The sequence below is a fragment of the Vulpes lagopus genome, chromosome 5, assembly GCF_018345385.1.
Source record: "Vulpes lagopus strain Blue_001 chromosome 5, ASM1834538v1, whole genome shotgun sequence".
Classification (NCBI taxonomy): domain Eukaryota; kingdom Metazoa; phylum Chordata; class Mammalia; order Carnivora; family Canidae; genus Vulpes; species Vulpes lagopus.
In genome coordinates, this window is record NC_054828.1 from 59871575 (window position 1) to 59897565 (window position 25991).

General features: G+C 34.1%; 1 protein-coding gene across 2 annotated transcripts in view; it reads right to left on the bottom strand.

Moving 5' to 3' along the window:
- Positions 1–81: 81 nt before the first annotated feature.
- The window catches only part of CAND1 (cullin associated and neddylation dissociated 1), a 42129-nt gene continuing 16219 nt past the window's right edge, over positions 82–25991 (bottom strand). For both annotated transcript variants that reach the window (XM_041755503.1, XM_041755504.1), the window contains exons 3-15: positions 21214–21368; positions 19346–19469; positions 17512–17768; positions 17317–17422; positions 16232–16377; positions 12682–12974; positions 11238–11379; positions 9412–10905; positions 8559–8654; positions 6207–6376; positions 5961–6125; positions 4581–4688; positions 82–3873 (exon numbers count right to left, since the gene is read on the bottom strand). In XM_041755503.1, coding sequence (XP_041611437.1) covers positions 3649–3873; positions 4581–4688; positions 5961–6125; positions 6207–6376; positions 8559–8654; positions 9412–10905; positions 11238–11379; positions 12682–12974; positions 16232–16377; positions 17317–17422; positions 17512–17768; positions 19346–19469; positions 21214–21368 — 3481 coding nt within the window. In that variant the 3' untranslated portion in view covers positions 82–3648. The remainder of the gene's footprint in view (positions 3874–4580; positions 4689–5960; positions 6126–6206; positions 6377–8558; positions 8655–9411; positions 10906–11237; positions 11380–12681; positions 12975–16231; positions 16378–17316; positions 17423–17511; positions 17769–19345; positions 19470–21213; positions 21369–25991) is intronic.

A 25991-nucleotide genomic window follows, 5' to 3' on the forward strand; every position in this document is an offset into this window, starting at 1 on the left:
AGTAAAACAATTTGCCAAAATCATCACTGATACTCATTTAAGATCAGAATTAAAAGGTTTGAAGAGGTCAGGGTATTAAGATTCATTCTACTAAAAATTTTATTCTGAAACCTGATACACACAGACATCACAGGGTTTAACAAAGTAAAATTACCTGCAATATTTCCTCCAGTAGTTTTAATTGAAGTTGGTTTCTATGATGTCCAATGAAAAATCCTGATTTGAATTTAGAACTTTCTAAAAGCAAAACCATGTTGCTGATAAATCTCGCCCTAACTTGTAGTGTATGTGTTCACAAAATCTTATTTTTCTAATAACGGGAAAAGCAGTAATTTCACTGTATCTTTCTTAAGAAAATGGCCTTATTTGGTAAGCTTTTGGGAGCCTGCCACCAAATACCTCTACTGTGTTCCATTTTTACAACCAACTAAAGGTATCAAAGGAGTTTTATAATTAAGCGGAAAAGTAAGTTAAAACCAGAATATCCTTTTCCAAACAGTAATATGAAATGTTACTGTAGTGCTCATTTTCCATTCTACAGAGGATTAAGTAAGATTAAAAAAAAAGATATGAAATCTGGGGTGGCAGTGATTTGAAAAACAGATTCAATTTAAGACAGAGCTAGAATCCAAAATTTGCTGAAAATTTTATGCTCTTTAATATCAAAACATCTACTAAGCATAATATATGTAGAGAATGGCAGTTAATTTTAACAATTTAAATTTTTGGTAAAAAATGTGGGCAGAAAATGTTACCTCAGCTTTTTGTGAAGTATTACCACATACTCTGTCATGTGACTAAACAAAGCTTACATGGCTCATTAACTAAATGTTTCAATGACTAGGGACTTTGACTATTTCATTATTTATGAACTTCAATCATGCCTATATATTCATTTACTGTCCGTTAGCTATATATAAAATACCAAAACATCCCTTATAACTGGTTAAATTAGATATGTCCCTATGTTATTTACCATTTATCCAACAGAAGTATTTAAAAAAAAATAAGACTGGTTAATTATGATTACATAATTAACATCTTTTGGTAAATTTTTTGGTAAATATTCAAACATTTGAAGTCCTCATACCCCTATCTCTTAAGCATTCTAATTCCCAATGGTTAGGAAGCTTTAGCCATCACTAATAGGAAGACATGACCACCTTTTTAAAAAATGATCGTTCAGTGCTATCGATTTTATATGTAAATTTTTAGGTTAGGCCTCGCTATACCAAATTTCCTTTTCGCTTTAGTTCCATTAAATAACCTCAAAATGCAACTCCTCATATTGAACTTTTTTTTTAAAAAGTAGGTTGATGTGTCAAGAAAATAAGCTAACAACTATTTTTCTATTAACTTGTAGCTCTCCTGAGAAGTCTACATAAGCAGAACTTCCTAATACATGAAAGACTGTTAAGAGTAGTATGAGTGGCAGACCAGGACTAGACTTCACACCCTGCAACCTCCATTCTAGTATTGATATCACCACTAAAAGTACAGAATTAATCAGTATGACTCAGCATTTAAATTCTGAGTATTCTTCTGTTACCTAATTTTGTTATGTAAATATATATATTCACATATACATAGATTTTAAAAACCACTAAAACCAGATATACTACTAGAAAAAATGTAATCTATTTTATATTAAAAGATAAAATTTCAGCTATGTTAGAAAAATTAGCAGTCTTCCAAGACTTAAAAAAAAAAAATAAAAAAAAAAACATGCATCTTGGAAGTTTTAAAAAAAAAAAAAAGAAAGAAAAGAAATCCAATACATGAAAAGTGTTTGGATTTAACTTTAGACAATTAACTAAGACATTCACACAACATATGCATGTCAGTCTCCTATATGGTCCTAGAGCCTGCAGTATTGTAATTTATTGTGAAACCATGTAACCAAATACTTAAATATATCCACAACATCTATACCACGGTAATGCATAGTACATAATATACTGACATCTCAAATTTCTATTACAGTTTTATGCAAATTATGGTATAAGATTATCACCTGCCACATTTTTGAAATGGCACCAACTTCATGTAACGTTCTATATTAACGTACTAAAATCCTTACTGGTAATGTGATGTCTTACGCATTATCTGAACATTTGAAATCAAGCTGTTAATCTAATAACCACAGTATGTTATCAATTAAAATCACTGCATAGTCGGATGTTAAAGCAGGAAGTTATACAGCGGGAAAAGTATTTCTAATTCACAGTTTCAAAAATAAAGGGTGCAGTTTTCAAATATCTGATTGCTTGAATTGGTCAATTTAACAACTGCCTCCTTCAATACATGTAAACTATGTTTGCACAGCATTAGGAGATGTCTTTTATTTCAGAAGTTCTTACTGTTACAGGAGCACCACAAATTTGAAGGAATTGGCTACAGTGTGAAATGAGCTCACTGAAGGATATGTTAAATAAAATTTTAACTACAATATAAGATACTGCAAAGCTTTGTTTCCCCCCCAGCACAGACCCCCTTAATCAGGAAAAGTAGTCAACACTTACCAAATACATATGTAAATTAGCTCTACAAGGGAGGGGTGGGGAATCTAACTCAACTAAAAGAAATTACTATATTAACAAACCTGTGATGTGATCGTCAGCTTCAGAATTTTCCTAAAAATAAAATTCAAAAGCATACACAGTATTTGTATCCTTTGATAAGGAATGCAGGGATCCAAAGGGAATGAAAGAAACATCTGGTTTTAAAAATTTCTAAGTGGAAACACACACACACAAATGGGTAACTGAGAAAAACTGAGTACTTAAATATTCAAATTTTAAATGTGTAAGAAAATTTATAATAGAAAAAGTGGCAAATTGTTATTGTGACTTGATTTGCTGAAAACATCTGCAAATTCACACTGGCATTAAGAAAACCAAAGTTTCAAAAATTTACTCCCCTCTCTCTCTCTCTCTCTCCCCAGATAGGTTTTCTGTGCAAAAATAAATATCTGAAAATTGCACTAATACAATAATACTTATTTTAACTTTTGTTATTATGAATAATCTGCACATGCTGCTTTACAGACAATACATATTTGTAAACTTGCTCATGCAAAATTAGTGTGCGCAACAGGGATATCTTAATCCCCATACCTAAAAAATGATACCTTATTATTTTTAAACTGCCAAACCCTTTGAAATGTAACAAATCTTACACAGATAACCTTGTCTGCCAGCTAAAAATCAATTTATGTTGCTGAAACAAAAAGTTATACAAGAAAAACATGGTTTTCATCTTGCAGAATTTTTGATTTTTAAAAGAAAATTTATAAAAGAAAGAAATTCATGGTCACAAAATTTTAACATTTTAATCCTAAACATTACAGGGCAAATAGATACTGGACCCTATCTCCATAAATCCTAACTTTTAGTTTCCATTTTTTTTAAATGTTGCCCTAACCACTAAGACATTAGTGGTTTTACAACCTCTGGAGATTGTGGAAATACATGTTTCTGAAGGAAATGCTACAAAAACAACAATGGAAGAAAGCCAAACTGTCTCCATGAAGGAAAAAAAATATGGAACATTTTGAAGCCTTAAACACTTCTTTCCATGTCTTATGATTAACCTGTCAATTCAGTGCATCATATGGTCAATGTAATGGTCCCCATGTTGAACAAACATCTAACTAGTGTCCATTGATTCCAAGTTAGTAGATGATGAATCTTTCTGGATACTTTCAAAGATGGCCGCCAGCTCAGGGTTAGAACTGATCTGGGACTGGAATTCGCTCATCAGCGGACTCTTCTCTGCTTCTGGAATGGTTAGCAATGCTGCTACTGCTCTCATGGCAGATCGCTTTAGTTCATCTTGCTTTTCAAACTCCTGCTTTACTGAGTTTGCCTTCACCTGTAACATAGAGTAAATTTATACTGTGTTATAAAGACAGCTCTTGAACAAAATTTTAAGCATGTAGAAATTTCTGGTAAATAAAGCAAAGCTATTTTATAAGCCTCAAAGGTACATTCTACTCTAAACAGCTATTTTTAAATTTTTAGCAGTAGCTGTCTTCCTTTAAGGGAACATTTTATACAAAGCCCTTTATAAAACAGAAAATCCAGAGCCTGACTGAAGCAAAGAACGAGATCCAGAGCCTTATGCTTATCAAGTAAGAAACTACTCCTTAATTTAGACCATTAAGTAAGACATTATTCTTCAAGAACATCATGTACTGACCTCTCTGCCTTAAATTTGTGTAACTTTTTATGTGAAAAGTCGTTTTACCTTCTGAATCTAAAAATAATTCTGACTTCATTTTCAAGGTCTGTTTTAAATACCATGCTCATTGGAAGCTATGATTCCTCCCACCCCCACGACAATTCACCGTTTCCTCTTTTGTGCTTCTATCACATTTTATCCTGTATCAATACTTCAAAATAGGTATCATAGTGTTGTAACATTAAATAAAAGCTTTTAAGAATAGCATTTAACAAAACACTTAAACCAACTGCTACATAGGGTGCTAGCATGGTTAAATTCAGAAAACTACAGTAGAGAATCAACAAGGATCTTGAATATACCAAGCCTGGCCTTAGGTGATGTCTATTAGTAATTACCTTAGTTGTACATGTGGCACGTAACGGCTCAACAAGTCGGTCCAACCTCTGCAGTACTGCACTTGGACAAAGGGTGGAGAGTCTCACCAACATTAAAAATGTTAGCATCTATTAGACATTAAAACAAAAATTTAGACTTGCATTATTTTCTAAAGACAAAATTCTGATAAAGTTTTTAAGAGGAAAGGATTAGCAAGTACCATAAAGTTTCATTTTAGTGTAATCTGCCACTTGGAATCACATAAATTTGTTTCAAACCTTATCCTAACAGATCTCAAACATCAAAAAGACAGGCTATTCAGATTAACTCAATAACCACAGTCTTTTTTCTCTTTAGACTATAAGCTGTAGAATGAAGCAAGAGGATTCTATTACTTTTTGGGGGGCTTTGTTCATTGACTAATGAGAGGGTCAGTTTACTGCCAGATATGGAAACACAGAAGTCAGGATTCTGACAGTATGCTAAATGACTGTTCAGCTGCCACTTTTGCCTTGACTAAAGGCCCTAAGAGAAAAGTAGAATAGAGATATAATGCAATCCTTTTTAAAATCACCCTTTTATATATATAGTTCCTATTTAAAACGGACATGAGCAAATAAAGAGCAGTTATAAGTTCATGCTCTAAATCTAAGAAGCAAGCAAAAAAAAAAGCAAAAAAAAAAAAAAAATCTAAGAAGCAGTGGGATTTCTCTCTATTTGCTTCTACACTTTGTACATGTGAAGAGTCCTTTTGTGTTATCCTTTAACATAACTTTTGATATTAAGCCTATTAATATCCTACTGGAAAATAAAAATCCTTCATTTAGATGAATACAACGGTTATCATACAGAACAGCTCTAACAACTGTCAAGATAAACCTCCCTGGGAAGACTAGTATTCAATATTAAGACAGGCCAAAGGGGCATCTGGGTGGCTCAGTGGTTGAGCCTTTGGCTTGGGTCATGATCCCAGGGTCCTGGGATTGAGTGCCACATCAGGCTCTGGGCATGGAGCCTGCTTCTTCCTCTGCCTCTCTGTCTCTCTCATGAATAAAAAAATGTTTAAAAAAAAAAAAAAAAAAAAGACCCAAACTATCACACATTATACTCTAAACAGCAAAATTTGTCTGGAAATAATACACTAAAGCAAACTGGCACAGAGAATTTCTTAGAATTTTCCATCTACAACGTAGACTTGACTTCCTCTTCCAATGAAGCTTCTGGATTTTTTCCTGATGCTATACTGTATCACTATTACTTTTGCATATTCTAGTTTATAACACACTTACTAGAATCATGGCAAGCAAACCAATTTTCCTTAAGAGTAAATCACAAGGGTGAAAGTCACTACAGCAAAGTCTTCTTCTAAAACAATCTATCAACAGGCACAGACATCTTACCTTAATATCGTAATGGTCCTTCAACCCATCTTCAACATGATTTAGGAACTCAAAGATATCTAGCCTATCAAGGCAACTATCTAAGAGTGTGTACATACACTCAAAAGCTGCCTTTCTGATATCCAGTCCGTCATCAACTGTATGCTTAAATGGACCCATTTCTACCTGTTGAAACAAAAAGAGAATGTGTGGGTATACTTCAAAATAAAAGACAAGCTTTGACAAACAGTAAAGTAACAAACTTACCTCTCTTATCAGCTCCTTTCTAACTTTTGTTTCATTATAAAGATGTGGCAGGACAGAATCTAGAAGATCCCGTATTAATGATGGTTTATTATGTGCCGCTGAATTGAATGTGACCAAGGCTACTCTTCTTACATTCAAATCTGGGTCTTCCAATGTTTTCAGGAAATCACCTGAAAATTATAAGAGAAGCAACATGTAGTCAGGGTAGGCTTAAAATAAAACACATATTTTTTTCTAAATGGGTAAGTTTATTGTTGACATTATTGTTATTTCAATGCAGGGCATGGAAGAACATGAATGAAATGATAGGTGAACCATAGAGCTTTTTTGGGCAACAGGTAAACTATCAATTAAATACACTTACATTCAGACAGGATAACCAACTCTTGGCAACACTCTATCATGCAGAGTGTATGGAATGAGAACCCAAAAAAGTTCCCTATTAACTATCTATATTCTGTAGGTTGCACAGAGAAGTGATGTGATGAAGCCAGCAGCAACATAAATGATTCAAGAGTTCAAAATTAGTAATCTCACTAAAAAGCAACAAAAATAGAACTTAAAAAAGAGTTCAAAATAAGGTAAATAGGATGAGGACAGATCCATTGCTTCATAAACTGAATACTATTTATCTGATGATGAAGAGAAATGTGCCTTCAAAATATTTTTATTTCTATCTTTAATGAAGAATATATGAATTGGTAATAAGAGGGTTAAGAATACAAAAGGAGGAAACTGAAACCTCACATAGGACAAAAAGCAGAAATAAGTCTGATGGCGATCCAAATCCCTACATTTATTTGCCAACTTTTGGCAAGTTACGATAGGCAAGAGCCTCAGTTTCTGAGTTTATAAAATGAGAACTATCAACTTTTTAGGGCTACATGAGTAGAATAAATTGCATGTGTACTGCTGAATAGTGTCTGGGACATCCCTGGTATTCACACATGGAGTTACTGTTCATCACTGTGTCATCACAACCCTGCAGTCAGCAATCTTTTGGGACACATAGAGAAAAAGAGAGGGGTTAACACTTGAATGTATCACAAGAGCAATCTGAAAAAAATGGGAAGGAAGTAATACCTCAGATACCGTATGCTGGTAATTTAAGGCTAACCACCCAGAAAACTTCTAATTACAACAAGTGTTCAGGATGTACCCTGGTTCAAAAAGGATTTAAACATACCACGCTAAACCTCCTTACCCCTCAGCTTAGAATTACTAAAACAGTAAATCAAAATAATTAAAGTATCTCCTTTCATAAATGCATCTAAAATATTGCTGTTATTATGGACAAATGATGACAGGGACTAGGATCACTAATCCTCAACGCTGGTTTTGTTGTTACAATTTTTCAAAAGCTTCTGAGGTGTCCTAATGTTCATATAGTCACAAATAATACTAAACTAGATCATAATTCAATGAGAATGACCATCAGGTTGTGGGGTTGAGCCCTGTGTCAGACCCCACATTCAGCGCGGAGTCTGCTTGGGATTCCCCCACCCTCTGCCCCTCCCACTTGCTCACTCACTTTCTCTCAAAATAATCCTTAAAAAAATAATATATTAAAGCAAAAAACAGGAGGAGAACAAAAGACAAGAATCTTCGAATTCAGACCTTCTTTAAATTATTTCTAGGTCCCAACAATAGCATCCATTTATCCCTGTATCCCTCTTATTCTGAATTGATAATCCATTTCTGTAATTCTTTTAAATTGTTTTTTATTTTCCTTTCTGGCCTACTGCAGAATGGTACAAGCCCACAAAGCTTTTTTGCCATATCCCTCTATCTCTTTGCTGTTATCTGTTTGCACTGTCTTCAAGAAAACACCACACTAAGTTCTGAAGGTTTTTAGTGTTACCAACTCTAGGAAAACTGATGATCAAAACAACACAAGGAAGTTGTAAAATCATTAAAAATAATTCTTGTCCTCACAGAATCATAGATAGCCCTAGTCTCTTTTGGCTGTCTCTCTCTCATTTCTACTCAACTCTGTTTTTTATTCTTACACTGTTTCCACCTTACCTAAGGAGGTTTCCACAGATCACCTTGGCAGCCCGAGGGTTTACAATTAATAACAGAAAACTGGGGCTCTAACAGATCAAGCAAGATTTATTTGTATCTGGTCACAGACCAAATATGTAGTTGACTCTGAAGACATCCTAGTGAATTTATTTGCAAAATAAACAGATAATAACTTCAAACTAAAGAATGATATAAGTATACAAAGATCACACATTATCAATTATCTTTTTAATGAAACAATTACCAGACCCTTAAAAACATTTTCTTTTAGTTCCTTGGTAATATTTTTAGTTATTAATCAGTATGTTTATCTTTGTTTCCACTTACCTATGCAGTTCTTTAACAGTGGATCAATAGGTTGTGGGTGATCAGAAATAGTAAATTTCACAGCTGTAACCACTGAGCTTCGGGCATATGATGAACCTAATTTAAAAAAATTTTTTAAGTCTATTGGTATGCAAAGTCACTAAAGTCCATGGACATCTTTACTATTTTCAAGCCACTTCAACTGACACTAGTATCTTCAATTCCTTCAAATTCTCTTTGGTCAAGAGGGATGGTACTTACTGCTCTCAGGGGAGACAACATTTACTCATAAGACATAATTCCCAGATTTCAAAAGAAATAATGTCTTCTGAGAAGAAGACCTGGGAGAGCACCAGTGGGAGATCTGATCTAGCCCTCACAAAAGGAAAATGTTTAAACTTATAAAGAGCTTAAAAGCTCTTCAACTGTTTTCTTAAAAAAGCAGTTTCTAAAGAAAAGAAAGCAATGGCTCTCATTCGCTAGTCTAAAAGGAGTTGCCACTGGTAAATTGGAAAACAAAAGTCTTTTAGGAGCCTACATTTGAACTAATTAAGTTCACTAATTTTAATATTATAATTAGTACTACGCCGTCCTTAATATGTATTAACTCAAGAGACATTTGCCTTTTCCACATTTTAAGACAAAAGAGTAACATTCAAATATAATGAACAGAAGGAACTACAACTGATTAACCATGATCTTACTACTCCATCTTTTAAACAACAAAATGTCACTTGAATCTGGTTCCATATTGCAACATAAGGCATAGGTTCTACATGTACAATACAAAAGGTTTTAACTTCTGCATTAGGCACCTTTCAAGGTTAACAATTGCTAGTAAATTTTTTTAAGTTAAGAAAGTCTAGATACCCACCTGATATCAAATACCCCTTAAGCCGTGGAAGGAGAGTTTCTGGATCAATTAGAGTGAGTTTCCCTAGACATTCAGCAACAACATTTCTGGTTCCTTCTTCTGCACACTCACAGTGCTTTAGCAATAAGGCCCAGATGTTTTCAACATATGGTTTAAGGCCCACTACTGATGCAGAGCTAATAATTTCCTTCAAAGAATGAAGCAGAAGATACTGCCTTTTGGGTTGACTGGTTATTTCTTGTAAGACAAATGGTAGATACTCAGGAAGATTGCCCACACTAATGCTGCCTAAAGCATAGGAGGCCGCTGATTTAACTTCTTCACTAGGAGATGAGAAGGCTTCTAATATTACAGATTTTAGTTCCAGCTGCCCACTTAAGTCAATATGATGCCCAACTTCTCCGAGAGAAAGCAGAGCTAAGAGACGAATGGAATCTGTAGACCTTGAGTTCTTGACATCTTGAATAAACTGACCTACTACAGCTGGTCCTTCTTTAGGGCATGCTCGAGTAAGGGCAGCTACACATTTGGCAATAGAATAGTAAGACTGCTTGTGAGTAAGAGCTGTGCTCTGAGAATAAACGGGACCAGTCAGCATGCGCAACAAATCCATGTATCCTAGATTATTTGTTCCAGTGACAACCAGAGCTTGGAAAAAGTCTAGCATGGCGCTAAGAGCTCCCCCCTGTAATAAAGGTGATCTCACAAGTCCAATAAGTTCATTGAGAATGGATCCACTTATCTTTGAAAGGGAGGAGGGATACACTTTTGCCAGTGTGGTAAGAAAACTGATAGCCATCTGTGAAACATGCATATCACTTTCACTGATAAGAGGTGGGAGCTCGTCTAGAACTGCATCAATCATGGCAGCTGTCAAGCTGTCACTATAGTTTTTAATTAGAATATCTAGGGCAGAAAGGGTACCCAGTTTCAAAGCTCTCTGGTTTTTCCTGAGAAATGAAGCAAGGATAGGAACCCCTTCTCCCAGGACAGGCCTCAAATCTATCTTCAAAGGCGACCCAGCAATCAGTGTCAATGCCTTCACTGTAGTTAACCGAGTAATTTCATTCTTTAGTCTCTCCAAGAAAATCTGAAGTGTATTGGGCAAATCAGAACCCAAATTGTCTCCAAGGTTGCAAATAATTTGTCCCATACAGGAAATAGCCCTTTCCTTGACCTCCTGATCAATGTCAGCTGCTTTTAACCTCTTAATGGTACAGGTAAATAGATCTTTGATATAAGGAGTTGCATCAAACGAGGAAGGCTGATCTAAAGGACGAATTACTTTGACAAGCTGTTGGGTAACAAGAAGTGCTTCAGATGTAATCTTGTAAAATGGGTCTCCAACACAAGCCACCACTGGAGGAACCAAAGCCTGAACGTGAGGATGGAAGACTTGAGGAGAGTGGTTACAAAGGATTACATACAGACACGACAAAGCATCAATCTTCAAATTTGATGAGCTTGATTTGTCATTCAGTGAGAAAATGATTCCTAAAAAAGTCAATGAGAAAAGTCCAATAATTTTTAGGTAGTTCTAGGAAAGAAAAAATTAAAAACTAATCCCTAAAATATTACTAAAGTTTCCGCTTCATTAAACTACCTCTAAAATAATAGAAACTCCACAATCTATAACTGTCAGTGCCAAAAATTTTAAGACTAGACTTTTTACTTGAAAATCTCTAACTTTAGGTGTTTAAAACGGTTTTTTACGTGCAAATTAAGTTGTACAAGTGACCTTTTTGAAGGAAATGATTGTTTAAAGCTTATCAAAGAATTAATAAAGTCTGTTATAAATCCCTAAAGTGATTAACTATTTTTCATACCTGGTACAAGTACAGGAATGTGTTGCGTTAGCGCCCCAGGTAGTACATTTACCAGTTCAGTTAACATGTTAAAACAACACTGTCGGGTCTTCACACTTTTTTCTTTCATCTGTTTGTGCAGAGCTTTAACAATGTTGGGAACCTGTAATTATCACACACTTATTAGCTGGTTCAGCTACTGGTATTTCCTCGGTACACTTAACATAAATTATCAGGGATGGGGAGAGAGGGAAGAATTTAACATGACCGTTTGATACAAATTTTGTTGTACCTATTACAACATGTGGTCTCTTGGAACTCTATCTGCTTTATACTGATAATAGAGAAAAGCTATCATTAGCTTTCTACAGAGCAAGAAGTTTTCCTTGACTAATATTTAATTATGAAATATACAAGACTAAATAGAAATCAAACCAAATAATAGCACAGATATGCATTAAAAGAAAAGTGACAAATTATGGAGAAGAAACCATTAAATTATTTATACTAATCTTATTACGGTATGTGTCTGTATGTATCCTCACATCCATATCAGATAGTGATCTGAGAGCTAGAAACAAAACCACCTAATTCATCACTTCATCAGAATTGCCCATGTTTTGCAGAACAACACACCCCTTGAATTGCCCATGTTTTTACCCGACTTCTCTACCCTTTTCTCATTTCCTTCTACAATTAATTTTCAATGTTCACCTTTAAGTTCACCATGACTTTTCTGTTGTTAATTTGTACTATTTGAAAGCAAGACAAATATGTACATCTCCCCTGGGTTAGTTGTTCATTCCTCCCCAACATCTGTTTTTGTAATTTATAAAAATGAACAAATATGTACGCCATGGGGCTGCTGTAGGGATTATATTTAAGATAGGAAATTGCCTAGCAGGCACTAAATATTCAACACATAGGAGCTACAGAGCTCTAATCGTTAGAATCTTAGAAAAGATGTACTAAAGCAAAAAATATCTATGCCAGTTGTTATTAATAAAATACAGAAGTACTTACTGCGTAATAGGCACCACACTAAATGTTTACATAGATCATCTCATTTCTCACTACCATGGGTAGGCTGTTCTAATAAACCATTATTACAAATGAGAAAAGTGAGGTTTAATAAAATGACTAACTTGTCCAGGATCACACCAGCTAAATTAGGAGTGAAGCAACGTATGAACACAAATAGTGTGACTCCGCAGCTCTAAGATTTGTTAACACCAAAGATAATTTTACTGAATCTTAAAATTATTATCTAGTAAAATCAAAATACTTCAAAACAGAATAAACTATTTACAAGTAACATAGTATGAATGTACATAAACTACTACGTAAACATATCCTAGAAGTTTGCTCTTCCGAGGATGTTCTGGGACTTCAATTTCCATATAAAAAAACAATTTTAAAATTCTGTAGTTACAGGCATGACTTTCAACCATACTTTTAAACTGACCTGACTCTGAAGCATGGTTAAGGGTGTTTCTCCCTGCTCCATGGCATCGGGGTCACATAGCCAACTTTGTACAGGACGAGTTTGCTTCAAAAGAGAAAGGTATGCATGAAAAACATCTGCCTTTACATTCTCTTCACGCTCTTTAAATCTGGATATCAGTGCAGGGGAGACAGTCTTGTAGAATTCTGGAAGCATTTCATGCCTTGTGCTAACTACAGCGTCCAAGCACTTGGCAGCTGCACGTCTCACTTTCCAACTCATGTCATCGTCGTCACTGTATTCATCATCACTCCCTAAAGAGAAGTTTTAATGTTAACAGGCTATTAATCATGGGAAAAGTTTATTAATAGAGAAAGTGAACAGATACTCAAACTCAGTTTTAAGATTTTTCACTAACATACAGCAATAGAGAAGCTTTAAAAGAACAAGGACTTAAGACTATACAAATTTACACATAAATTAACCTCTAAAGAAAAGAATCACAACTGTTTTAAACGTGTTAACCAAAAATAAATAAATAAATAAATAAATAAATAAATAAATAAATAAATAAATAAATAAACTTGTTAACCATCTTCTCACTTATGTGGGTAATGAGCAGCTTATTAGTCTTTATGATTAATTAATTTATAAAGAAGTTTCATGTATATTTGTAAAATTTTAAGTGTCCCAGCCTTTTAAACAATTATGACTAGAATTTCAAAGAACTAATACCACAGGAAAATCAAACAATCAAGGAGTTAATAAGATAAATCAAGAAATAATAAGACTGTGACTACAAATGAGGTGTTAAAAAAAAAGCACAGTTATCAATCCCAGGACATGCTGGGGAGAAAATCCTGACATGAGCTTTCCTTATGGCTAAAAGGCTTCTCACTAAATTTGTTGATGGGCTATTAGAAAAAACTAGGTGTATTTTTAACCTTTCAAGATACTCTCTTAAGGTAGTATAAAGAAACTATACTTCCTCAATCACAAGTAAATTCTTTTAACAACAAAGCACCATGTAAAAAGAGAGCCCATCTTCTCCAAATTCCTGTGAATCCTTAGAACAATGTTCCAACACTACTGACTCCATCTTATTTACGTTAACTTTCATTGTGTGTGAAACCTCTGAAAATTATTTCCTTCTACCGCCATAAAGCTGAATCAGCTGGTTAACAAAGTCAGGAGGATAGCAAAAATATTAGCAGTTCTCAGGATGGTCTAAAATTATCTAACAATAATTTTGGTGTTCTTAGGTAAGATTATAGCCCTGAAATGTGGATTCCTCACTGGAGGAAAAAGATGTCTCTTCGCTGGCTTATATTCTACTTAGCTTAGTGACAGCTAAATGTAGCTATTTATGCCTTAGAAAAATCCTAGGATTATGTAATAAAATTTTCCATTCTCCAGAAGGTTTACTTAATTTCATCCTAGCATTACAGGAAAACCCAACCAGATACTTACTAAACCCAACACATTTGACTTATACAAGGTACTATATCAAAATGGACTATTTAAAAGCAAATAGTTGGGATCCCTGGGTGGCTCAGCAGTTTAGTGCCCGCCTTTGGCCCAGGGCACGATCCTGGAGTCCCGAGATCGAGTCCCATGTCGGGCTTCTGCCTCCCTCTCTCTCTCTCTCTCTCTCTCTCTCTCTCTCTCTCTCTCTTGTAAATAAATAAATAAAAGCAAATAGTTTTTCCCATGGCAACCCAACTATGGGAATTATTTTGCAAAAATATACTTAAGTGAAAAAAAGGACTATTTAAACATTAAACACCCTAATCACTGAAATTATATATTACTTTTATGTTATAGTAACATTATGGTGGAAAGGTAGTTATTAGGTATAATCAATGCAAATTGATAAAACAGCTGAAGGACTTGGTTATTTACTTAATATAAGTACTTGGCACACTAAAAACCAACAATCAAAAATGGGAATATACACTGCTCCTGCTTTTTTCAAAGGATATTATATTATAACCCCTTCATTAATATAGCGTATTTATTGAATGTCTTCTGTGTGTCAAACACTATCCTAGGCACTGAGATAAAGCAGTCAATAGAAGCTGAAGGTCTCTGTCTTCAAGAAACTTACATCATCTTAGTGGGTGGAAAATAACTACCTGTGTCAAAAGGGATTAGGCATAATAAAGAAAATAAAAACACCAGGAAGGAAGAATGTAAGGAAGGGAAAAGCCCTGAGATGTGAGAATGAAGAGGGGGTGTGAGAGAAAGTTTTTGGCCTGAGAAACAAAGACAAAGGTACCATTTGTGGATAGAAAAGGCTAAAGAAACAGGTTAGGCAAGAGATGGGGGAAAGGGAGTGAGAAGAAATTTTAGACACCTGAACAGTAAATCAATTAAGCAGATAAATATATAAACTAAGTCCACAGGAAAGATCTAGGATAAAGAAAAAAATTGGGTTTTCAGCATACTGGTATTAAACCCAGGAGACCAGATGAGATTAGCAAGAATATTAGAGTATCACAAAGAAGTCCAAGGCCCTGGAATACTCCAAAGTTTAGTGGTCACGATTATGAAGAGCAATCGGCATAGACTTGAGAAGGAGTAATCACAAAAATAGGACTAATACCAGGAGAGTGTGCTGTCCTGGAAATTAAAGAAAATGCTGCTGATCTGGGTAATAGGCAAACATCTGAGGTCACTGGTGATCCTGTCCATCACTGGAAGAATGGATTCATGAGAGAAGGAGAAAAAGAATTGGAAAGCATTCTTTTGAGTTCTGTTTTAGGAGAAACTGGGCATTAGCTGCCAGAGTGTAATACTGGGTGGGTTAAGAGGGATTTTTTGTAGTTGTTTTCTTTTTAAAATATAAATGAAATTAGACTTTGGGAGAACATAAATTAAAGAATCAAAATTTTTAGAAGTATGAAAAATATCAGGAAATCCACCAACCCACATACCTTGTAACTTACTATTTAATTACCTCCACTATGATTCATTTAATATTAGCAGAAACAACTAAACCTGAACAATCTCTATGTCCTTGAAAGTGCTATTCCTTCAGCATAAATACTACAAATTGTGACACAATGACATCAATTTTAGGAGCCTCAGAAATGTTTAGGTGATTCATGAAAGTTAAATGGAGCCTCCAACAATATTTAGGATTTTTCAGGAAAGTATATATAAAACCAACCAAATTATTGAGTATGTATATCTACCACACAGTTTTAAAATAACATTCATTTCCCTCCTTACAAAAATCCTTTGGAAAAAAAACCTGAATAAAGAACAAAATTCTCTTGGCTACCAATTATAAATGTAGTAGCAACATTTTTTTCTGTATATTAAAAAAATAAATAAAACTGGGACTCTAAGTTTTGTTACCCACTTTTTCACTAGTAGTACTAGTAACTACTTTAATAAATACTATTCTGAAAATGTGTAACAGTTCAATACATACATGCCCCATAATTTATTTAATCAATTTACTATTGTTGAATATTGGGGTCATTTCCCCTTTCACTATTATAAATAAATGAGGTAAGATCTTTCATGTAAATTTAATAAATTCCTTCTGTTTGATTTTAAATACCTTGGTCGTCATCATCTCCACCATCTGCATCCATGGCATTCTCATCTTCATCTTCATCATCATAATTATAATTTGGATCATAAGTAAGATATTTAAGACAAATATTTATAATGGTAGAAACATGAGGATATACTTCCTTAGGACATCTAAAGAAAAACAATAAAAGCTGCCTTGAATAACTATACTTTTCTCCTTGATTGGACACATTTTATTGCCAGATTTTTTCTTCCCTTTAACATAGCACAGGAAAAGTGGTTCCCAGCCTTCCAAACCCAATGGCTTTTCAGCAAGTAGGACTGTTTGTGAAAACGCCAGTGCACATTCTTCTAGGTTTGGTCTTCTAGCTATATGCTTAGAGACAGAATATAGAAATTCCCCACAATAAAGGAGTAACTTCTGTTTCTCACTTAGAAGAACAGAAATGTATCCCACAATTTCTAATTTTAAAAATTTGGTATGACCATAAAGATACTTCTCAAAACTGAGCAGGGCAAAAGATCACTGTAGATAACAACCAGTGAAGTCTTAAGACACTGTGCAGTACCAAATGGTCAATTCTAGCCAAAGACAAAAAAAAATCTGCTCCTCAGCCAGTACGGCCTTCTAGTACATAAATGAAGATTTTATTATCAGAACCAAGGTTTCCAAATTGAGATTTACTGCCCTAGCAAAATGGATATGACAAACTTCAAAAACTGTTGAAAAGATAGAAAATTCACTACAAATTTTTGGTCAAGTAATTAATTACTGCTCTTTGAGATAGTAACTACATTATTAAATTAAACCAAGACAACCATAAGTGCCTTTCCAAAGTCTTTCAAGTCCTAACAATGAAAAGGCAACATTTCAAAATAAGCATAAGGACCTGTATTTTGAAATATAAGATGACATCCACTTTAGATACTGTATTGATTATCAGTTACTAGTTAATAAGACTTTAATCTAATCAAACACATCTGAAACCAAAACTCAAATCCTGGCTATCGGCAAGGGAACTCATTTTCTTCATCCACCTATTCCAGATCTTAACTCTATTCTTAAGGAAAGTTTTTATTTGAATATACATAAAGATCCTAAAAACTTACCTTCTCACAAATGACTCAAAGGCTTGAATGCAGTACTCTCTTAATTCATCGTCATCTACATTACAAAATTTTACCACCAAAGGAATGATCTTCTCAAGGTATTCACCTAAGAAAAGCATATTGGTTCTTTAAAACATTCTTTTTTTTTTTTTTCTTTAATTAAAGAGAATCTTAAAGTATTTAAACATATCTTACCTATTCTATGACCAGCTTGCCTACTAATTGCGGCAATACACTGTATGTAGGTTCTTGTTGTTGACATGGAATCATTTTTGGACAATTCTGACAAGAGATGTTCAATAAGATCTACAAACACTATATTTCCACAGCTCATAACCAGATGGCCAAGAGCAATAATGGTTCTTTTCCTCACTGCAAGTCTAGGGCTGGTCAACTGGGGGAGCAGACAGGTCAGAATTGAAGGATGGAAATTAACAAGAAGTCCTCCTTGCCTTAAAATAAAATAAAAAAAGAAAGAAAACAATATATAAATTCAAGATGTGTCAGTACTACTGAAATGTCCGGCCTCTGACCTTGGTGTATTCAAAGAGTAAAAATTTAGATGACACCAATCCAAATTCATAATTAAAGTGAAACTAAATTCTTTCTTTACCAACCCAACCGAGAAACTGAATTAAGTAAATACAGTTTAGAAATCTCTATCTACTTAATCCATCCCAAAATTCACTTCTGGAATCTAGAATTTATCTATAAGACATCCAGCCAACAAGCTTGAGAATACATCAAAAAAACCCAATGGTGTTGTCACTTTTCCCTTTCCCAGATCTCTGAATTGTTTTCGCTAATACCTTTTTCTCTGTCTAGTTTTCTGGGAGTTCTCCACACTCAAAATCTCAGAATCTCCTGACTACCCCCTTCTCCCTATGGTCTTTCCTCAATATATCTAGGTACTAAGCTGCATTGATCCTGTTGGTTCAACCTTCTCTTCCAAATCATTTCACATGTGCATCAGGGAGTCAATACCAGTTAAACATCTTATGTGCCAGGACCCTACAACTGATCAAGTAACAAAGAGGACAAAAACTCTAACTCATATTTCCTACCTATGAAACTAAGTATAAATTCCCCAACCTATGAAAATTATTTCCTACTACTTTTCTATTCCTTCTATATATTCTAGAAAATGAGAATACGATGTTTACCAACTCCAAGACTATTTATGCTGAGAATTCTAAGCCGAGGCACATATAGCTATGCCCTACTCATTCTTCAAAACTAAATTCAAATGCCACTCTTTTCATAACAAATTCTCTTAGAATCTTCCATTTTAAACCCCAAAACACACCAACAGTCTCAATGTTTAGTTCCATTTTTGTTCTTATGTCCTATGGTAAAGTATAAACTCTTGTATGTGCCAGGATGACAGCTCTTACTATATGGTACTATAAATATGTACCATATGAAGGCACTTGATTATTTTCAAGTTGCAGTGTATCAAGCACAAATCATACACAAACAATGATTTTGAGAATTAGCGATAAACTGAAACTGACAGGTCTTTTAAGAGACTTCCTCCCTAGGAATTTATTAGATCTTTCTATTTTCCCAAGTCTGACTTCCAGAAGAAAACAAACAAGGAACAAATGTATAAAGCCAGGTTCCCTCCTCCAAACATGCAGTATAATTATGGTTGCTGAAATTCACACCATTATTTTAACAGGAAAAGTTGCTACTCCTACCAGCACATCTCTTATTTAATAGGTCACTGTAATCAAAATACAAGAGTAAAACAAAACATTAAAACTGTGCTGAAATATTCAAATCACAAATCTTATTACTTTTCAAAACTACAAAAAAATACCTGCTATGCAGTATTTTTCATGCTATGCAATATTACATGATAAATATAATTAACTTATTTCTCCCCTTACCCCTACCCATATGCTTCTAAAACAGTCACAATTTAAACATGAACAATTTTAGGTCAAATTATATTTATCAAAAGATGCTTTTAATAAAGGCACATAGTTTTTATATTACAAATAATACAAATCATAGACATGTTTACCTGCTCAACATATCAGCCATAATATCCAAGGCTTCTAGCTGAACAGAGACATCTTCCTGCTTCGCTATTGCACTGGTAAGACGTCCAGTAATCTTTTTACATACATTAGCAGCTAATGCAGAGCCTGCATAAATAATAAACCAAGAATAATTGCAAGGCAAGTATACTGACTTGATCTCATATTCATGGTGATTACCAGAAAGTCAACAACTCTAAACTTGATTACAATCAAGACTGACTCAAGAGGTCCATCAGAAAAATTGGTAATTCAAAAGAGGTTATTTTCAATAAAATAATTTATTAGACATAAACAACAATAAGAGATAATTGTAGGAGTACACCACACAGGTGGAACAATACCAAGTGAAGAGACTCTACTAGACAACTATTTCCATATACTGACGTGACTGCCAACTATCAAGCCAGTACGTATATAGTGTGTGCACCTCTCAACTAGAAAGCAAAAATGATTTTTCTTCTTGAATACTCTTTACTAGTAACCTAGACTTTTCTAAAATTTCAGTGAATTAAAAGCCAAATATATTCTGAGCTCCTACACAATCTCTTAGAAAAAAGAAAAAAAAAAAAAAAACAGCTATAATCTGTAAGATCCTTCCTATCCCAATCTAAAGATTCCAAAACTTCATTATGAAGTAAAATGCTGTTCCAGAGAACTCATGAATCAAGGTTATTACTATTTTGAGGCAGATTTGTGTTGTTACCGGCAAGTGGCAGAAAAAAAAGAGCAAGAAGCTAATCTAAATGGTTAATAGAATTCTTGTTAGAACCAGACCAGAAATCAGCTAAAAACAAATGTGTTTCAATGAAAGAAATGAGTAAAGTATCAATGTAACTAATACAATTCTAAGAAATACTTTACTGAAATAACAAGAGTAAAATAATATTGGTAAGACACAGTGGAAAAAGCACCAGCTTTGGATTGAAAGATAATGGAGGATTTGAATCTTCACCCAAACAGATAATCACCACCTTGAGTGCATCAACCTAATCTCTCTGTATATCAGTTCCCTCAATAGTAAACTAGGAATATTAAGACCTCCCACATGGCTGATCTTTAGACTAACTGAAATAACAAACACACATCATCTAGCATGATAGCAGAGCAAAAGGTTAATAAGTATTTGTTAAGTAAATGAGTAAAAACTACATACTTAAGCTACACTATTACCAGTCTACAGATTTCCATGAAATAGGGAGGTAACATTTTCACTCCATCTGTAAATGAGACCCATCACTAACTTCACTCTGCTGGTTTTAGCCAATAGCTTAGTAGTCAAGATCAATTCTAAATTAACTCTAAATATTTGTAGCAGATACCAAATCTAATTAATTGACAAATTCATTAAATGTACTTTTATAAAATTACCAAAGTAGCTACAGAGTCAGCCTTAATTATAGATACCAGTAAACAACTATTTCACAGCTGTCTTAACAGTGTTAAGTTTTACACATCAAAAAGTCTGATGTAAAGCACAATTAATAGAGCACTGAAAATAGAGAGCTTATCAGAAATAACTCAAAATTTTAGTTTTCTTTTCCCTCAGTACATAGGCTGGCATCAACTCTATTCTGTAGTCATGGTACATACAACAATAAAAAAATCTTGCTATTCTGAGATACCTAAATTCAATCAAAATAATATTCATTTAAAACTGAAAACTGAATTTACTTTTAAGCAAAAATAAGACTCCAGACTTTTTTTCCCCCCTCCTAATTGATCAAAGGGATGCTTACAAAGATCCTCTGAATAGACATTGCTCTCCCTACCTGGGCAGGAGGAAAAACAAATGGAGGAAAAATAGCTCCATGTAAAAAGGAACTAGGAAGAAAAAAGTGCTCTTGCTTACCACTGGAAGCTGGAGGAAGTTCTCCAATTACTGTTTTAAGGCCAATACTTGAAATATCTCGAAGCTGTTCCTTATCAGAAAGCATGTTAGTGCAGAGAGTATCTACAATGGTCTCTACTTGGTATTCTTTCACCTTACTCACTAAGGGGCCAAGACTGTAATATAAAATAGACAAAAAAAAAAATTTTAATTTACATTAAATACAAAAACAGAAAAATTACAAAAGCATTAATTATTTCTACCTAGCAACTGTCAACACAAAGTAAAAACACTATGTAATACAGAGAGTATATGAATAGGAGTTTAAAACAAATTTAGATTGGTAAGCTCCTTGTAGTTGGCTTCCAATGTTTCCCCATTGATTTTCACCATGGTATCATGAAACTTTAAGATGCTTTTACCTCTCCCAACCCTTCATGTATACAAAACATGTTGCAGTATTTTTTTTTTTAAAGGCTAATTAGGAGTCTGCTCCTAACAAGGATCCTACAGTTTACCTCAGATAGCAATTCCATCCAATATATCACTTTGTCAACTCTGACCCTTCCTTCCTCTTACCATCTATCATCAACTCCACCTTGTGAACCAAAAGAATTTACATTCCTTTTATTTTATTGTTTAAATTTTAAAGCCATCAAATAATTGGTTGTAAAAAGCAAGTTAATACTACTGTGTGTTCCCAGAACCTTATTATGTTCCTTTTATACTAGTGTTTTATACATTATAGGTTTGCATGTAGGACCACTGATTGAGGATGTAGAAAAGTTCTTCCTTTGTGTACTTCCTATAGAATTTAGCACACAGATGTTTTTTGCATGAATTTTCATTTTAGAGCCATTGTGTTCAAGCTTATAACTGATTAAGAAAAGGCCCCTATTCCCAAATATTTGCCAATGGTTGATGAGGTAAAGCATTCACTGAGCTACTTTTGAAATGAATTGAATGAATTCACTATTCTGCACAATTTCTTTTTATGAACTTTATTTTCAAGATTTATTTATTTATTCATGAGAGACACAGTGAAGAGAGGCAGAGACATAGAAAGCCAGAGAAGCAGGCTCCTCACAGAAGCCCCATGTGGGACTCCCCCGACCCCGGGATCAAGCCAAGCCTACGGCAGATGCTCAACCGCTGAGCTACCCAGGTGTCCTTTTTTAACAACTTTTAAATTCAATGTTAGTATCTACAGGAAAGGAGACTGCATCTAAGGGACAGAGTTTTAGGTACTGGGCTTTGATGGTGTATTACAAGAAAAGAAGAGCATTTCAAATGGAAAAAATCAGAGACCAGAATGAGTGGAATGCATATTGAAAAATGAGGAATGGAAAACAAAAAAAGCAAAAATGAACTATTAGGACTTCATCAAGATAAAAAGCTTTTGCACAACAAAGGAAACAGTCAACGAAACCAAAAGACAACCTATAGGATGGGAGAAGATATTTGCAAATGTATTATCAGATAAAGGGCTAGTATCCAAAATCTATAAAGAATTTACCACATTCAACACCCCAAAACCAAATAATCCAGTTAAAAAATGGTCAGAAGACATGAACAGACATTTCTCCAAGAAGACATACCAACAGACAAGAAAAAATTGTTCCACATCACTCGGCATCAGAGAAATACAAATCAAAACCACAATGAGATACCACCTCACACCTGTCAGAATGGCTAAAATTAACGAGTCAGGAAACAACAGATGTTGGCAAGGATGCAGAGAAAGGGGAACCCTGGTACGCTGTTGGTGGGAATGCAAGCTGGTGCAGCCACTCTGGAGAACAGAATGGGCGTTCCTCAAGATGTTAAAAATAGAGCTACCCTATGACCCAGCAATTGCACTACTAGGTATTTACCCAAAGGACACAAATGTTGCGATCCAGAGAGGTACCTGCAACCCAATGTTTATAGCAGCAATGTCCACAACAACCGAACTATGGAAAGAGCCTGTAAGTCCATTAACAGACAAATGAATAAAGAAGACATGATACACACACAATGGAATATTACTCAGACATCAAGAAGGATGAAGTCTTGCCAGTTACATCAGACATGGATAGAAATGGAAGGTATGTATTATTCGGAGTAAAGTTAAGTCATATCAGAGAAAAACGATTGTCATATGGTTTCATTCATATGTGGAATTTAAGAAACAAAACAGAAAATTACAGGGGAAGGGAGGGAAAAATAAGACGAAATCAGAGAGAGAGACAAACCATAACAGTCAAAAATTGAGTCCAAAATGATGGCAGTGACAGAGAGACATGGCCTATGTGTAAAGACCTGACACGAAACAATGAAAATATTTGGAGTGAAAATAAAAGGGATTCCAAAAAATGAATTTAAGGAGTTCTAGCTTCTGGCAACAGCAAAATAGCTTTGTTGGACTAACCCTACTGTAGATAAGGACTTTTAACTCTATAAAACTGTATTTTAGAAAACAACAATTTGAATGCCAGATAATGATGTAACTAAAAAGAGAGAAAGAAAAGTCTACCTAGAATTCCAAATCCGGTAAGTTATCCCTTAAAAATGAGAATAAAGACAATTTATGATAAAAGCTGAAAATATATCACTAGCAAACCTATATTACAAGAACTGCCAAAGAAAAGTTGAATTTTGGCTAAAGAAAAATTAAACCAGATGGTTACTTGCATTTACAAAGATCACTAGAAATATAAATGTGTGTACACATAAAAGGGTATATTTAAAAGATTACATGGGTTGCCTGGCTGACTCAATGATAGAGAATACGACTCTTGAATTCAAGGCTGTGAGTTTGAGTCCTATTCTGGGTCTAGAGATTACTAATAAATAAATAAACAAAAAAAAAAAAAAAAACAAGACTACATAATTTTTTCCAAAGTATAAATAATACTGTATTACACACACACATACACACAGATATATGGGGGGGAGTAGCACAAAGACAGAAAGAAAGTAAACGGAAAAATGTTGCAAGGTTTCATCATTTATATGAAGTGATACAATATTAACTTTTAATAGACTGCCATAAATTTAAGATGCCATTTACAATCCCTAGCCTAGAGTGACAATTCAAAACACACCAGTAAAATACACACACACACACCAGGAGATAGATCTAAAAAGTCAAGAGAAGAAATAAAAATTAAATACAAAACAGATTCCCAACCTTTTGGTTTCAGGAACTAAACTTTTAACACTTTAAAAAATCAACTAAGACCCCAAAAACTTTTCTTTATGTAGGTTGTATCTGTCAATACTTACCATATTAAAAATTAAAAGTAACACATGTTAATATAAGTATTTTTAAAAAATTAACTATATTCTCAAAAAAAGTGAGAAAAATAGCACTGATTTACATGTTTATACTTAAAAAAAGCCTAGATTCTCATATCTGATTTTGAATTTGGTCTGTTAACGATTACATGTCATGTGGCCTCTGGAAAATTATACTGTACACATATAAAAAAAATGAGAGTCAAAGGGAAAATAATTATTCACATGATAATTTTGATATTTTCGGTCATGAGATGTTCCAGGGTTCCCCAAATCAAACTTTGAGAACTGCTGCTATAAAATAATTGATTAACCCAAAAGAAGGCAGGGGAAAAAAAAAAAAAAAACACAGAAAAGCGAAAGAAAAAGAACATAAGAATGACATACCTAAATCCAACCGTATCAAATATTTATAATAAATGTCAATGGACTATGTAAGCACTCCTATTAAAGGGCAACAATTATGAAACTGAATCAAACAAAGCAAGCATTAACTATCTGTTGTCTACAAGACACATCATTTAAAAATAAAAACAGATTAAACTGAAAAAGATAAAAAGGTACACTATGCAAACAGTAATCTCAAAAAAGTTGAGGTGCCTTTTCCACATTAACATACAAGAAAATATATTTCAAGATAAGATGTATTTATTCATTTACTTTTTAATTTTTTAAAGACTTTATTTATTCATGATAGACAGAGAGAGGCAGAGGGAGAGAAGCAGGCTCCATGCAGGGAGCCTGACACGGGACTCGATCCCAGGTCTCCAGGATCACACCCTGGGCCAAAGGCAGTGCCAAACCACTAGGCCACTGGGGCTGCCCGATTAGATGTATTTAAAGAGAAACATTTTATACCTCCCAAAAGATCAAACATTAGGAAGACATAAATGTGTATGCACTTGGTCATACAGTTTTAAAATATACGGAGCAAAAACTGACATTATCAAGAGTAAAACATAATTTGACAATCATAGTTGGAAATCTTAAACTTTCGTCTCTTTGGTATTTAATACCAAAAACAAACAAAAAAAATACAAAAGAATATAAATCTGAACTTCAACTACCTTGACCTGACATTTCTAAAACATTATGCCCATCTACCACAGAATATACTTTCTTCCAAATATATACAGGACATTCATTCACTAAGACATACTATATGTTGAACACAAATCCAAGTAGACCAAATAAACATCCTGAAATCTTAAAGAATATGTTCTCTGACCAAAATGGAATTAAATTACATAGCAATAAAAATAAACATCTCGATAACCTCCAAATATTTGAGAATTGCTTATAATAATCCATGGATCAAAAGAAAATCATAATAGAATTTAAAATATTTCAAACTAGGGGCACCTGACTGGCTTAGTTGGTGAACAGGAAGAAAGTGAGTAGAATAATAAAAGAGAAGAAATCAATAAGGCAACAGACAAAAGAAAAATAAGTCAGTTTTTTATAAGTTGGTAAATCCAAATGAACTAAGGGGAAAAAAGAAAACACAAATTACCAAAATC